At 51.6% G+C, this 14955-nt stretch overlaps 5 protein-coding genes across 5 annotated transcripts; 1 reads left to right on the top strand and 4 right to left on the bottom strand.

The window, feature by feature from the left end:
* Positions 1–1285: 1285 nt before the first annotated feature.
* On the bottom strand, positions 1286–2788 carry E0L32_003921 (uncharacterized protein; the record flags this gene model as incomplete). The annotated part of the gene is made up of 4 exons (XM_031138274.1): positions 1286–1942; positions 2012–2282; positions 2511–2528; positions 2658–2788. 4 exons carry the CDS (start codon positions 2786–2788, stop codon positions 1286–1288), a joined length of 1077 nt encoding a protein of 358 aa, XP_030997983.1.
* A 1128-nt stretch (positions 2789–3916) lies between these two features.
* On the top strand, positions 3917–6416 carry E0L32_003920 (uncharacterized protein; the record flags this gene model as incomplete). The annotated part of the gene is made up of 7 exons (XM_031138273.1): positions 3917–3970; positions 4027–4555; positions 4607–4802; positions 4980–5118; positions 5802–5963; positions 6033–6158; positions 6198–6416. The coding sequence occupies 7 exons, from the start codon at positions 3917–3919 to the stop codon at positions 6414–6416; spliced, it is 1425 nt and encodes a 474-aa protein (XP_030997982.1).
* A 183-nt stretch (positions 6417–6599) lies between these two features.
* Positions 6600–7634, bottom strand: E0L32_003919 (uncharacterized protein; the record flags this gene model as incomplete). Its single annotated transcript, XM_031138272.1, has 1 exon — positions 6600–7634. One exon carries the CDS (start codon positions 7632–7634, stop codon positions 6600–6602), a length of 1035 nt encoding a protein of 344 aa, XP_030997981.1.
* Positions 7635–8270: 636 nt separating this feature from the next.
* Positions 8271–9957, bottom strand: E0L32_003918 (uncharacterized protein; the record flags this gene model as incomplete). The annotated part of the gene is made up of 4 exons (XM_031138270.1): positions 8271–8905; positions 8965–9343; positions 9408–9857; positions 9922–9957. The coding sequence occupies 4 exons, from the start codon at positions 9955–9957 to the stop codon at positions 8271–8273; spliced, it is 1500 nt and encodes a 499-aa protein (XP_030997980.1).
* A 486-nt stretch (positions 9958–10443) lies between these two features.
* E0L32_003917 (uncharacterized protein) lies at positions 10444–14357 on the bottom strand (the record flags this gene model as incomplete). Its single annotated transcript, XM_031138269.1, has 5 exons — positions 10444–10676; positions 10738–12527; positions 13334–13922; positions 13997–14261; positions 14328–14357. 5 exons carry the CDS (start codon positions 14355–14357, stop codon positions 10444–10446), a joined length of 2907 nt encoding a protein of 968 aa, XP_030997979.1.
* Positions 14358–14955: the final 598 nt, after the last annotated feature.

The raw sequence follows: 14955 nt of genomic DNA, 5'->3' as shown, positions 1-14955 counted from the left end.
ATGGGGTTGTAGTAGCCCTCACTGCTCGCAAGGCTCGCATTCGTAAAATGGGACCCATTCCGCCCTCGTTCCTCTCGGGCTCCAGGGTCTCCGCCTCAGAGGCCCTTCGCTGCGCTCAGAGCCTTCTCGGCGTACTGGGTTGTGTACTAACAGCCATGTACCTTGCAATGTTAGTGTACAGGGTTCTTTTGGTGCTTAGCGAGGGGATCCTAAACAGGCTGTTAAGGAAATGGCCCCTGCGCCAGTAAATTTAGGTGGCGATGCGCTAGCAAAACAACCGGGAAAAAAGAGCGCAATTTAAAGTCGTTTTGTAGTTATTATAAGAAGATAGAGGCCAGCTCCAGGGCCAAGAGGAAGAAGGTTCTGACAGTCAACGAAGCTAGTACCTTTTCCATGATGTGCCTAGGTCGCGAAGCGTGCTGTTTCAATGGATGCAGAGGGTTGAAAAAAGATCGATGAACCTCGTGTTGTGGTATCTTTATGCGATCCTCGTAGTGAAGGCTGAAATGAGTACAAATCGAGAATTGCTGTTCGCCCGCCATAGAACTGAACAGTTGTTACGTAAAGGGCAGGGGTAAGGGTTTGTCAATTATTGGCTGGGTATGGCATGCTTGGTTGTCAGAGGCACTCCGCTAAGATACCGAACCCTGGATGAGCATCTGCAGAATAAGCTAGATACGGACTGGGCCAAATTGAATGAACAAGGCGGAAGTACCTACTCGCATCATGATTCATCTGGCGACTCGGGTGGGGCTGCGGAGGGCCGGGGCCGGGCCAAGTTCCGTGGTTGACGTGACTGGAGCTGAGAATTGAAGTTAGTCTCGGGTGTGGTGCGGGAATGAAGCTTAAATCTATTACGACACCACTCGAAAAGCAACTTAGTATCCATCCATGCAATGTACACGATGAGACTGACATGTAACTACAGTGATCAACTACTGGCAGATCTCGAATTCGGCGGAGATCAGCAGTACCAATACTCCATGTAGGGTACACAGAAACTTATCGACTTGCAGCTTCCAATGAAGTACACACAGTTCTGTAAACTTGGGTATCTGTCAAATAAACAGGGATTACCACTTTTCTCGTTTCCTTCTAAGTTATCTCAGGGTCTTGGCAATTTCCCTTTCCCATGAGAACTTTGCTGTGCGGCTAAATGGAGCTTGAACCCGAAGGGTCAAAGGTCATGATCATTGATGAAATGCCTCATAATAGACTATTTATTTTCTCTCTCTTTCCACCCCCTCTTTATTGTTTCGCAGAAGTGGTACTGTCCCCAATTCCATCAATGTACACCGTTGGTGAACCCGTTCAGCTGGTTGATGTGCACTTGCACGCGCTCAGCCAGCTTCTCAGTCCCCTGAAGCTCATTTACACCTGCCTTAGTAGCGACTGGAGTATTTTCGACGGTCTCTTCCACTGTCGTGCCGGAGGCCTCATTATCGGTGTATCCAGTGTCACTGGCATCCACATAGGCCTCTAGACCCGCCCCCTCGCGAGGGAACTGTTGGCAGATCTCCTTGTGTTTCCTTAGGGCATCCCGAAGCTCTTCCGGAGTATAATCATTTAGGAAGGTACACTTACCCAGCGGATTGGGAAGCGCAAGCCGCAGCATGCCATCGCGCGTCTTGAGGATGGCAGTGGTGCCCTTCTCGAGCACATCATTATCGAACTGGGGGTGGTCGATCGACAGGCCTGCACGAGAGAAGAGAGTGAGGAGGCGCAAGTGCTCGGCATCGGACAGAAATCCGCGCTGGTTAGCTAGCGTTGCAGAATATGCCATGTCAATGGAGATGGCATGGCCGTGGCGCAGGGGTGTCTCAGGAATGAGCTCATGCAGGGGCGACCAGGTGTGCCCGTAAGCAATGACACGGTCTAGACCAATTTCGTGGAGATTAGGCGACTCCAGTCGCAGCATCTCGTAAATGCCCTCGCGGTTGATCTGGGGACCAGTGTCAGTATGCGGTTAGAGGTTTGGACTTCGATTCAAGCCCTGGCGAGCCACACATACAATATCGGCCGCTCGGCGCAGCTCCGCGGACGAGCCATCAGCACGACCAAATTTGTTCTCAATCAGGTCCTCGCAGTGCTTGTCAAGCAGCTCAAACACCTCCAGATGGGAGCAGGAGGAGATTTTGATCAGCTCGGCAAAGCCATTCCGGACCTGAGCAATGGGGAGGGTCCGGAGGAAAGTGAAATCGAGGAATGTGTGCATGGGTGCATGGTATGCACCTAGGCGGTTTTTGTAATTGCCATAGTTGACAGCAACCTTGATGCTGACACTGGCGTAGGCTCAGAAGAGTTGCATTGATTACCTCCAACTACGCTATCCATTGAAAACCATCGCTGTTCATCAAAAACCACACTGCCCATCGAAACCATCGCTACACATAATACTGCATTCTCTTTCAGATATCCGCCATAATACTGCATTCTCGTTCAGATATCCGCCATAATCCATCCTATCCCACTCAGTTTGTTCACCACTACCATGGGTACCTCGACCATACATCTCGGAGAACTCGCCACTATAAATATAGTTAGTAAATAAGTATGCCTAAACCTGAGAAGTAAGACTCACTGTCTGGGTGATCGCGGTCCAAATCATTACATCCAATGCCTACTTGAACAATCGATGGTCTAAGACTCGGTTGTACCAAGGCCTTTCCCGTAGACGTATGGCTTCAAGTTGCTGTATTTGTCTGTGGGCTTGTATAACGGCTTGGACCATCTCAGCATTTCGGAGAGACTGTGTTTGTTGGTGATTGTGTTGGAATGTTCGAAGCATTTCGGCTCTCTGTAGTTGATGTGTACGGTGTAGCTGAGCTCTTAGAGCTCGTGATAAGTATTGTCGTGGCATCTAGTGGGTTCGTATGGAGATATGTGATGGTAGAATAGTGTGCTGTTAAAATTTTGAGATGGGATATACTCCGTATGGTGTTGGATGAAGGGATCTGGGTTTGGAGAGCAGTGTTGGCTTCTGAATTGGGTGCCAAGCTGTCGCCGATTGTCGAGATCCGGGCATTCGGCCCTGTGGACGGCACTTGTCGTTGGTGTGCGTGTGTTTTGAGCAAGTTTGTTGTTTTAACTTTCCCCCATTCCGTTTCGCCCCTCCCTCATATATTCAGTGTTGGAGTACATGGAACTTTAAGGGTGACATGTGAATGGGATATGAGCCTGCACTCACCGATTCTCGTCCCGCAGGTCCTGACTCTGCTGTCAATGTAAACCTGAATTTCTCCATTACTCACGTATCCTAGATACTCAAAGGCAATAAGTAGCTGTCATCGAATTCGCTCAGCTTCGGCAGAGTGTGTTCGGCAGTTTGGGATGACTCTTGTAGCTACAGCTACCCCTAAGCTGCATTTAGCTTGGTGGGTGAGGGTTCTATGTGATCCAGGAATAGGTGAGCTGTAGAGTAAGGGTACTGAGAAATACCTAGGGACACCGTAGAAGCACAGGTCTACCTACAATAGGGCAAAGCGGCGATCCACTGCGGGAAAGATCTGAGACAGCCAAGCTCTAAGTTTCAGTAGACTTCGATGGCGCGGGGCGCTAGCGGTGCCGGACAGAGTGGCGGCAGGACAAAGATGGAGAAGCGGACGGGCTAGAAGAGAGGGAGAAAGTCAGGTGTTTTCGTGATAAGACACCTGGCGATCAAGCGCGAGTGTATGACTTCAAGATCGCTCAGCCATGATGAATCATCGTATTTGCACCCAAGTCGACTCAAGTCAGCATACCAAACTTCTTCCCGAGAACATAGAGTCGTAGCTCTCCATCCTCTCGTGTGAATACGAGATCCTCGGACGGTCATTGCCATATCGAGCAAAGGAGAGCCGGCGAAGAATAGCCAGCAGCCATTTGCTCCCCTAAATACGGCCTTGATCTGTCGCCAGTATTGTGAGGCAGAGCAATCATGGGCGAGGAATCCTTCCAAGGCATGGCTTACCAGCCGCAAGAGGATGTTTATGTCAGTAAGTCCGATCAATAGCAAAAGTGACTGCAGACATTAACAATCTCGCATAGTTTGATGATGGCCGTGAGATGGAGCTGCTCCATTTCATCTATGGACATCCTGAACTTGAGAAAATGCGAGGCAGCCCGCAACACGTGCTTGATGCAATCGACGAATTCGGCCGCACGAAGAAGTACCTCATGAATATCGGCGAGTACAAAGCCAAGACGATCACCCAGTTGATCCGTGACGAGAAACCTCGTGTCATGGTTGAACTGGGAGGCTACGTGGGGTACTCGGCTATTGCGTTCGGCGCAGCTCTAAGAGAGGCGGGCGGCACGCAGTTCTACAGTCTCGAAAGAAACCCAGAATTCGGTGCCGTAATATCGAGTCTGGTCAACCTCGCAGGGCTGTCTGACATCGTCAAGGTGGAAATCGGCGGCAGCTCCGCCTCGCTCAAGCGTCTCCACCGCAATGGCACCCTTAAGCGTATAGACCTCCTGTTCCTCGACCACTGGAAGCCTTCTTACACTACAGATCTTAAACTCTGTGAGGAACTGAGACTTGTAGGACCCGGCTCGGTATATGCCGCTGACAATGGTAAGTGAATGGGTACTTGCCCCGTCGTTTTCATTGTCTATCTAACCTCAGCTCCGGCAGTTGTGAAACCTGGGAACCCTCCCTATCTTGCATACGTCCGGGCTACGGTGAGTGAGAAACGCGCTAGTTTCAAGAATGTCATGAAGGCAGATCTAGAACACTTTGGTGACGGCACAAAATATCAATACAAATCTAGGGAAGGGGAGGAGGTCCTGGAAAAGGAAGCCCATGGGAATCCGAATCTACGGTACGAGAGCAAATTTGTTGAAGGATGGGAGCCATCTGGTGTTCCAGATGCCGTCGAGATCACGAGATGCGTTGGCGTAGAGCAGTGAATTAGACTGTATGGGCATCAGAATGGAAGCCTCTGACGAGTACACATTGTGTGAAGGTATTTGTTAGCTCAATTCTATCTATACTACAGGAGTAGCCAGCCTTCAGTCACTGCCAAGCTGTTCAAAAGTACAAGCAAGGCCCGAATAAACGGGATTTGGCACATAATAGAACTCAATGCCTGTGCCGGTGCCAAGAAGACTCGGGCTCACCTTGGCACCAATGCTCAAGTGGGTGACTTGCCATCCGTGGGGGCCCAGTCGATCACGACATCAACCCCAGATCTTTCGACAGGAGCCCATGCCTGGCAGACACCAATCCCGGACCGGCAATAGCATAGGGAGATCCCCAATAGTGCGTGCTTTCATGTTGTCAGCTGTTCAGTAGTGGAAACGACATTCCCACAGAGCAAGAAGCAGCAACGGGATTGGCTTTGCTCGTGGGGGTCTGGGGGTGCTGGCCTGTCGAATCGGCCCAGACGGGATGCATGAGCTGCCAAAAGCGTAGCAAGTGTTCAAACGCAATCGTTGCGGCATATTGCCATCACCGCCACCGATATTTCCAGATTTACAATAGCTGATGATTAACACACATCCATATAGGCGGATTGGGGGATGCGCTTAATGTCTTTATCCCTCAGCTGCACCTACAGCCGGCTCCAAGGTAGGTCCTGATGACAAACAATAGGCTATCTCGTCATCAAATCAATGTAACAGAAGGCACTCCAATGGTGATTTTCAATTAATAAACGCATGTCTTTGGAGTGTCTCCTGGATGTATTTAAAGATACATCCCCTGGCTAGGAAGAGAGGACATCGACATTACGCGTGTTTTTTCGCTAAGACATCGGCGAATAAATAGCTCGCATTTGTTCCGTGCACTCTCAAACACTCTGCAATGCTTCAAAGGCTAGCCGTTCTCCTCCTCGCTCCGACACGCCCCTGAGAAGGTGCCGGGTGCGGGCGGCGAGTTCCGCAAGATTGACTCAACAAACTTCCCCATTAGCAAGACTATTGCAGCGACGTTTGTCACACTAAAGCCTGGAGGTCTAAGGGAGCTGCATTGGCACCCTAACGTGAGTTACGTGGAGCGGACTCAAAATGCATAGAAAGTTGGACTCAAGTTGACTCACTCATGCAATCAGGCGGAGGAATGGCTGTACTTCCATAAGGGTCAAGCTCGAGCTACAGTCTTTATCGGTAACACAGCTGCTCGGACATTCGACTTCAGTGCTGGGGATACTGCCGCATTTCCCGATAACTCTGGGCATGTAGTACCCATCCGCTTCATTCAGTTACTCAAGTTTTAGCGGGACGATCCTAATCCTAGAAACAGGCATTACATTGAAAATACATCCGAAACTGAGGACCTGGTCTGGGTTGAGATCTACAAGTCTGACCGCGTCGCTGACATCCCGCTGACCCAGTGGTTGGCCCTGACTCCTCCAGACCTTGTCGCGCAAACTCTGAAGGTGCCGATCGACTTCGTTGAGAAGTTGAACAGGGAGAAGCAGGTTCTGATAGCTTAGGACCTCAGTAGCCTCTTGGGCAGGTCTCAGGGTATAAGAGGCAGTGCTTTGTCTAGTTACTTCTTACCACATGAGCGCGCGTTTCAGATGGATGAATACCTATCTGTGCGTCTACTTGAGCTCCGTATGTAAGGCATTGCCTGCATGGAACAAGGCTTCTTCGTACTTGAAAAGGGTATTTAGCTACTTGCCCACAGACTCTCCTAACAGCCGGTTGTGTGCCAACATTGCCCTTTTCGCATAATCTTTTAGATCGTCGCCGTACTTTTCCTCAAACTTGCCATCAAACACCTCCATGCTGAACCAACCTCGAAATCCCGTTTCCAGAACAGCTTTAACAAACGCACTGATAGGTAGATACCCCCCGTCATACGGCAAAGGCCGATAGTCGTGGCTCCAGCGACCCCTTGGACGCAGTCCGCTCTCGTCGGGTTCTGGTGAGAGTGGCGGAACTACATGGTAAGCATCGCTGATCTGCAGGAGGAAAATCTTATCGGGAGGGACCAGCTGGACGAGCTCATCGAGACTGATCTGATAGCTCATGGTCAGGTCATGCTCGCTGATATTCGCCGTTTCGATTCTTCCTGACTTGGCCGTTGGGTCTCCCCACTCCCCACCAGCGGATTGGAATGTGTCGAGGCAGAGCCCAAGGTTCGGACGGTTCGCCATCCGTACCACCGTGAAGACATCCTTCCAATTTGGGGATCGTGTCGCCCAGCACCAGTTCTCGTAGGCAATGCGGAAGCCTCGACTGGCCAATAAGTCTGCAAGTAGGGCGAGGTCCAAAGCAAGCTCTGCCACAGAGGTTGCGATGCCTGGCGAGTCTGAAGCGCCGACCTGCAGCATATCCGTGCCGACAGCAGACATGATATCCATCCAGCCACGTGCTCGGGCGAACGCATTCTCTCGCTCCTTGCTCCCCTCGGGCCACCCTTCGAAGTTCACGAACGGCTGTAGCATAAGTATTTTCAAGTTGTGCTGCTCGCATAGCTTCTTGACTTCTTTTCCTGCCTCGCAAAGCAAAGGGTAGTCGTCTTCAGCCACATTCTTCCCGAGATGCTGCCTTGCAAACGAGTGCAGATCAGGAAATGAGAGCTCGATGGCCTCGAAGCCCCCAGACGCAATGGCTTCGAGTTTTTGGGGTAGACTGTGCCGCGGCAGGCCGACAGAGCACGAGGCGAATGATGTAGGCACTTTGATGGTTGCAACGTCTGCCATGTCAACAAGATTCGTTCTCACGTAGTAGAAATCCTTTTGGGTGATGAGGGAGAGGAGCTAAAATGATCAATCAAGTCGTTTATTCTGTTCATCGGATTTGGGACTTCAAAAAGAAGGACAGCACTGAAGGCCTAGGTGCTATGTTGGACTGCCTGGTACACGAGTGGAGATCAATGATGTCAATAGGGCAATGCCCACCAACCACGACGGCCTGCGCCGTAGCACGCCGTCCATTCAACTGGAAGACACGTAAACATGACGCCTTTTCTCTTCCTCCGCCCGGCCTCCAGATTACAGACATGTTAAGAGGGCCACGCTTGGCGATACGCTATCACATATTTATGTCCATCCTGCCGGCGAACTCGGATCAACGCGAGGATTCTCGGTCGCCTCCCACGTGTCCATCTCCTTTTTCCTACTGACCAGCGTATTAATGCGGAGCCAAACTGCGAGCAGTTGGGGAGGACCTGTGAATCTGGACAACTATTGAATGCAACGGAAGTTGGGGCTGCCATGGGTACGGGAAGTGAACCAACAAAGTAGTCAGTTGTAGCCATCGAGTAGTCTATCTCCAACCTGCAAGGCCCTGGTAAAATGGCAATTTCCTCCTGCTAGCTTTTCAGCTTGATATTGAGTCTAGATTCCTATAGTGATGCTCTTAATATCTAGGAACTCTTCCAGTGCTTCCATGCCGCCTTCTCGTCCAAGTCCGCTCTCTCGAATACCTCCGAATGGCATTTCGGCAGCGCTGACCAGGCCAACACGGGCCCCTACCATGCCAGCCTTGAGGGCCTCGGCCACTCTCCAGAGCCGCGAGATGTTCTCCGTATAGAAATATGACGCAAGTCCCACATCGGTGTTGTTCGCCGCCCGGATTGCTTCTTCCTCCGTCTCAAAGGGGACTAAGAAGGCAAGGGGACCAAATGTCTCGTCATTGGTGAACTTCATGTTCTCAGAGCCCGAAGCCACTTTGATGATGGTAGGCTTGATGAAGTTGGGCCCGACCCCGTTTGCAAAAGCATCATCATTAAGAACTTGGGCTCCCTTGGAAATGGCGTCTTGAATATGCAGTCTCACTTTGTCTACCCCCTTTCCACTATACAGTGGACCGAAGTTTACCTTCCTATCCCACACAGATCCGTATACAAAGGTGTCGTCGACGCATTGACGTAGGATGAGGGCAAACTTGTCTAGGATAGAAGAGTGAACAAGAACTCGATTAGCACAGACACAGGTCTGTCCAGACGATCGGAACTTGGAAGTAATGAGACCTAGTCCAACATGATTAGAGTCAGACCAAACTGCCTTAATATGGCTTCTGGAGACGCACCTCTGGCGGCCTGCTCAAGATCCGCGTCTTCGAAGACGATGAAAGGAGCATTACCACCCAGCTCCAGGCTGGTCTTCTTAATATTCTTGGCGCACTCAGTATTCAGGTATTTGCCCACTGGTGTGGAACCCGTGAAGCTGAGATGTCTGATATAAGGATTGTGGCAAAGCTCCTGGCCGACTGCCGGCGTTGACTCGGGACTGCAGGGAATGACATTGAAGACTCCATGAGGTCCGCCGGCCTTTTCAAAGAGCCGAGCGAGTGCCAAAGCACAGAGCGGAGTCTCAGGTGCGGGCTTGCAGACCACGGTATTGCCAGCTGCAATGGCTGCTCCGGCCTTCCTCGTAATCATGGCCAGCGGCGAGTTCCAAGGAGTTACCTGCCATCGGCACCATTAGCTTTCCAAGAGAACTGACCTCTTTAGTTCCATGGTCTAGACTTACAGCGGCCACCACCCCTTGAGGCTGACGAATAGTCAGGACTCGGTTGTTGCCGCGAAAAGCAGGGATCGTATCGCCAACAGTTCGCTCGACAGCGCCCTCAAACCAATCGAGAAAGTCGATGGCATATTGGACCGTGCCGAGAGACTCAGTGAACGGCTTTGCCAACTCGAGCGTACACAACGCCGCAAGATCCTCTCGGTTGGCCTTGGGAAGGTCGGACCATCGTCGCATGAGCCATCGACGCTCGCGGTGGGGTGTCTTGCTGTAGGATTCAAAGGCCCTTTGAGCGCTCTCGATGGCAGCCCGGACGTCGTCTTGGCCGAGATCGGCTACTTGACAGACTTCTTGATCATCTTCCGGATCCAGCACCGCAAAGGTCTTGCCCGAGGCCGCTGAGACCCACTGACCCCCTACATAGGCCTTGGTCTGAACCAGAGACGGGTCATTGAACTAATTGCTGGCGTAAGTTTTGAAGCTTCGTCCACAAGACCTGAGAACATCATTTGCACCATACCTCATAAGGAATCGTCTTTTTGAACAGGCCAGCCATACTGCTTGAATCAATCCGAAACAATACAAATCGAGGCAGGGGGGTGGTCACGAGAAACCAGGCCGTATTGATCCTCATGCGGAATGCAGCACCAGACAAAGTTATATCCAACGAACCAAGGCATCCCAATTGAGATAGCGATACGTGTCACGTGGTTGTCTGCACCGGCCCTCTCCGCAACATCCCCCACCGACTCGGCGGCCGACCCCGGCATCCCATCGGGGGTAAACTCTCCGGAAGGGCGGAGTTACACATTGCGTGTCGGAGAGTTCAGATCCTCTGACCCCGCAGGACTCTGGCAAAAACTGTATTTGGACATCCAATAGGATCTGCAATGCAAAATAGTTTGTAGTTCAACTCCCATGGCCCTTCATTGACCTCATAACCCACTTCCCACTTCCCATGCAGGCCGAGAACTACAGCAACCAGCACCTCATCACTGCACGACAACAACAGTGCTTCCCCCACTAGCAAATCCATATTCTATCATGAGACTCTTCTAGTGGTTAGGAGGCCATCTCCGTGAGAAGGAAACGGCATCTCTACCCCATCCATAAGCCCGAAAAGAGGGTCAAAGGACAGGTCGAAGTCAAACCCGGTCCGGGCATTAAGACCAACGAGTCCGTCTTCTGGCTCAGCACCACTGTTGATAGGGAACATATTCAATATCGCGTCAAGATCAACATCAGAAATGGGAACCCCGGCCTGAGGGCTTTCGTCTAGAATAGTGCAGATGTCAGAATTAGTTAGCTTCGACAAAGCAAATTCCGAGCAGCGTACCGGTATTCAAGTCCAGACTGTTCAAGTCCATCAAGCGACGGATGATAGCCGCAGGCTTGGCCAAACCTGGATTGGCCAAGCACAGCTCGTCAAGACACTTGAGGCTCGCGACCAGCATTGCTCCATGATCTTGAGAGCCCTCTCGCTGTACGGCGGCATTGCGCACGTGAATAGTACAAGCAACGTAAGCACCATACCCAAGTATATATGGAGCGCCTCCGAGGCCATACACTGAGCGATAAGTAGATGAGATACTGCTGAGACACTTTGCTGCCGTACTACACCGTTCCCACGAGCGGATGGGAGCGTTGGCGGAGCGCAAGTGGCCGTCGGAAATAAATGGTCTGTGCAAGAGAATAATGAGCGAGTGGTATAGACTATGTAACAGCATGATGTTTGGGGGTTGATGAGCACGTATCGGGTCTGCGGAATCCCAAGGCCTAAAGTCGAGATCAGGAGAAAGGTTCTCCTTCCACTTCGTGAGAGCGGAATCAACCCCTTGCAGCCCGGCTCTGGCGTTGGCAGAAGTGGCTCCAACAGCGTAGAAACGGTTAATTATGGTCGCCATGATCCTTGATAGATGACAAAGGTGTTGAAAAGTAGACACGGATCGCATTGGCACGGGTGTGGATGCTGACATGGAGTCCAGGAGTGAGTGCGGCGGGTCAGTCAATGGCGAGGCAAGTGATGTGGCAGGATGTCCAGGAGGGTAAAAGAGCTCATTCTCCTCGAAGGTGTCGAGAAGCTGGGTTGAGACGCGCGAGTCGCGCACGTTGATCGCCACTGGCCGACCCAGGTAGAGGCTCTGCAACTTGTCGCAAATGAACGCACCCCAGAACACCCGGCGGCGGATCTCCAGGTCCTCAGGGTTATTGGTCGTTTCTTCTGGATCTAGATGAAGTCCAAGATCGTACACCATACGTAACGCATATCCCGTATAGAGCCACCCTTTTGAGGGTTCGCCAATAGAGTTGTATGTTGACCCTAGCAGCAAGAGCCCAGTGATAGTAGGTATTGTAGGCTGCATAAGCAGTGACTCCTTGACCAGCAGTTCGTCACAGCGACGAAAGAATCTCACCCCAGCCGTCTTGGGATCTTGGGGGTCTCCCCGAAGAGTCACGAGGCCCGAGTATTTGGTCGAGCAGGCAAATATCGCGTTAAGGAGGAATTTCGAGGAGTAGGGTCCGTTGATCTGAATGTCACGCATGATGGCGGGACGGTAGGTGAGGAGGAACGTGTGGTGTTGCCGTGCCCAATGAATGTTGAGAAGATGATACGCGAGATCGGCGGGAGTCCCGTCTATTGATGCCATCAGAGCAAGCCTGTGCTCAGACTGCCTTTGCAATGCAGCCTGGGCGATAAGGGTATTGCGGATACTCTCAAGATCAGTCGTGGACTGACGTGAGGGAGAGTACGGCGCATCGCCCCTGGGAGGGTAGTGCAGAGCCGACGATGGCCCGTAGCAACGAGGTTTTCCAACCTCATCGACCGATATGAAGTTTGCAATGTCGAGTTCGCCATCAGAGTAGTATAATGAATCTTCCTCATACGCTGGCTGGTCCCTGACCAGGGTCTTGGTCGTCGGTTCAGTTGTGGCAGTGGCTGGAGGACTGGGAGAACGGGTGCTTTCTGGGCCTCTCTGGTTGGGAAGAGTGATCTTGCCTTGCAGGTCGACGGCAGCATCAAGCAGGGCAGATCTTTGCTCGGAGTCCTGCGTTTTGAGATCACGAATGAAGGCCTGTAAAGCTGCCTTCTCACGCTGCAGCTCATGGATCTGAGAGAATGTAGGACTACAGCGTTCCAGGGAAAAGGGATTTAGCTTCTATGCGTGTGATAGGGGGACAGAGTGCCGCAATATGGAGTGTGCCTACCGCTTGCGAGGTGCTTCGATCCGATAAACGCATTCCCTACCTTGGCTGATACAGGGCGAACATTTCGGGTGGTTGGCGTCACAGCGGATCTTCTTGGTCCGGCAGGAGAGACAGGCTTTGGCCAGTGACTTGGGCCGTTGCTGGTGGTTGTCCGTCGGCTCGCCCATGGCCGTGTCTTTCAGCTTTGGACAAAGCTGAAGCAAGCAGGGTCAGTATATAAGCCGGGGGTCGACTGAATCCAAGGGAGGACGGCTTGCTTTTCACAGGATGGGAAGCGGGGAAGATGAAATGGTGAGAAAAGATGGGGTAGGTAGATGGAGAGTGACAGAGTTTGGCGCTAGACTTGCTAGTGCTCAAGCTGCGGAGATAGACAGGGGACTTGGCTAAACTTGGGGACGGGTCAAGTGTCAATGTATTCATGTGTGTCTATTTGTAAACGCGATATCCTTCGAACAGCGCAGACTAAACTGAGAAAGTAGTCTTGGCCAGTGAAGGGTCTCTTTATCTCGTTCTACTTGCATTCATCTACGCTCTTTGCTCGGCAATTCGTACTTAAGATCGCGGCTAGGTTGAGAGTATTTCAGTGATCAATCTTCGCCTCAACCCAAATTGTATGAAGGAGCTCCCTGCTGCTCCAAAATGCTCAGCAGCTCGCTGACTTTCTCATACCTGTGGAGGTTGTCAGTTGGGCTGCAGACTTTCAGATGGTTCGCATGTTAACTTACACCGTAAATACAATAGCACCGCTCAGTGACAAGCGGCCAAGCCGTGCCAGACTGCCAGACCAGAAAGTGAAAACACCTTCGTTCTGGAAGATGCTAGCAGCGCAGTGCAAGCTGTTTCTGTAGTTCTTGCGCGCCTCGATACTTTGCATCCGTGTCTTGATCACATCCAGAGGCATGGTGGTGTACACGGTTATGATACCGGCAAGTCCTCCAGCTACAAAGGTTCCAGCTGTGCCAACTTTCCCGCCACTGGATTCCTTCGCTATATGGTCCCGGATTGTGGTGTAGCAAGTGAACCGAACCATGCTATTAGCTGCTTGCCGAGCTGTCGATGGGACCCATCCCTGAAAGAACCCCCGAATCCCACGTTCTCGCGCAATGACCATGGAACCATGTAGAAATCCTCGCATCCTTGGCTGCGGCCTCTGCTTATCATCAATCAGCTGCGTCTTGATGCTTTCGAAGGGGGTGACAGCCAATGTCGACTCGGTTACTCCAGCGGCAAGACCAGCAACGGCGGTATTGAGACGAGATATTTTACCCTCATCATCGGAGAGTAGATTTTTGAAACCGTTGAAAGCGACAAATCCTTTCAGAAAAAGTCATCTGTCAGTGTTGTTACCTCAAGAGACAAGCCTAGGAACATGGGCGATGGCAGCCTACGTGATGCAGCCTTGAGAGCATTGCCGACAATCAGTGTCGAACATCCAGTATACCATTGCTTGGAGGGGAAAGGAGGCCAAGGGAGTTTCTGAGCGTCGGGCAAGTTGCGGTTCAGCTGTGATCTAGTCTTTGCAAACTCGAATGGATAGGTGATGGCTCCGCTTGTTAGCGCACTGCTCCAATGGCCATTTAGTGATGCAAAGGCCTTACCAATTTCCACTGCTCCTGCAGTTGAACCCGCCAGAATGGACGAAGCTGTACTCAGCTGTTATGGTTAGAAGTGTGGGACAGTGTTATAAGACCGAGGTTTGCAGGGCAACCCAGTTCTCACCTTTTGTTTCTTGAGGGGCTGCGAAGACATCTTACGCAGCAATATGGCACAGTTCAAACCAATTTGTTTTAGTGTCACCACTGCGAGCATAACAGGTGACAGATCCGGTGATTAAGAATATCAGTAAACAGCTGGAGCTGTCTACCTGGCCCCTATCAATTACCGGACTACAGCGGGGCCAGCAAAGTATGTCCGAGACTTAACCCGAGGAGCTGCTTTAGTGGCGGACTGTTCATTCATGCCATTTCGACAAGTCAATCGTGCGCGTGCGTGCTATACGGGCTCGGCGCGCAAGTCTAGAACAGCTGCGATGTCCGGAGATTCAATGTCCGCAGGGGAATTCAAGCTCCACCTCACCTCAACGGGCGTTGTAGGCGCCGGTTTTCTTGGCACTATTGTTGGGGCATTATTACAGCCCGCCGGGGAGTGACTCTCCGGCAGCATCTCCTGGACACTCGGCGGCGCAACATCCCGGTCTATTCCCACATCAGCGTGTACAACACTCCCTCAGCTAGTGCCCATGTCAACATCTCCTATATCTTGATCTACTCGTGGACAAATCTTGTCCAGAAACGATGCGTTTACCCCCATTATCAAGTAACTCACACAAATGATATTAGACCGAAGC

The sequence above is a fragment of the Thyridium curvatum genome (assembly GCF_004353045.1).
Source record: "Thyridium curvatum strain D216 chromosome Unknown NODE_18_length_519074_cov_76.432364, whole genome shotgun sequence".
Taxonomy (NCBI): Eukaryota; Fungi; Ascomycota; class Sordariomycetes; order Thyridiales; family Thyridiaceae; genus Thyridium; species Thyridium curvatum.
The sequence above is the reverse complement of the archived record's forward strand: the minus strand, read 5'-3'. Positions and strand labels throughout refer to the sequence as shown.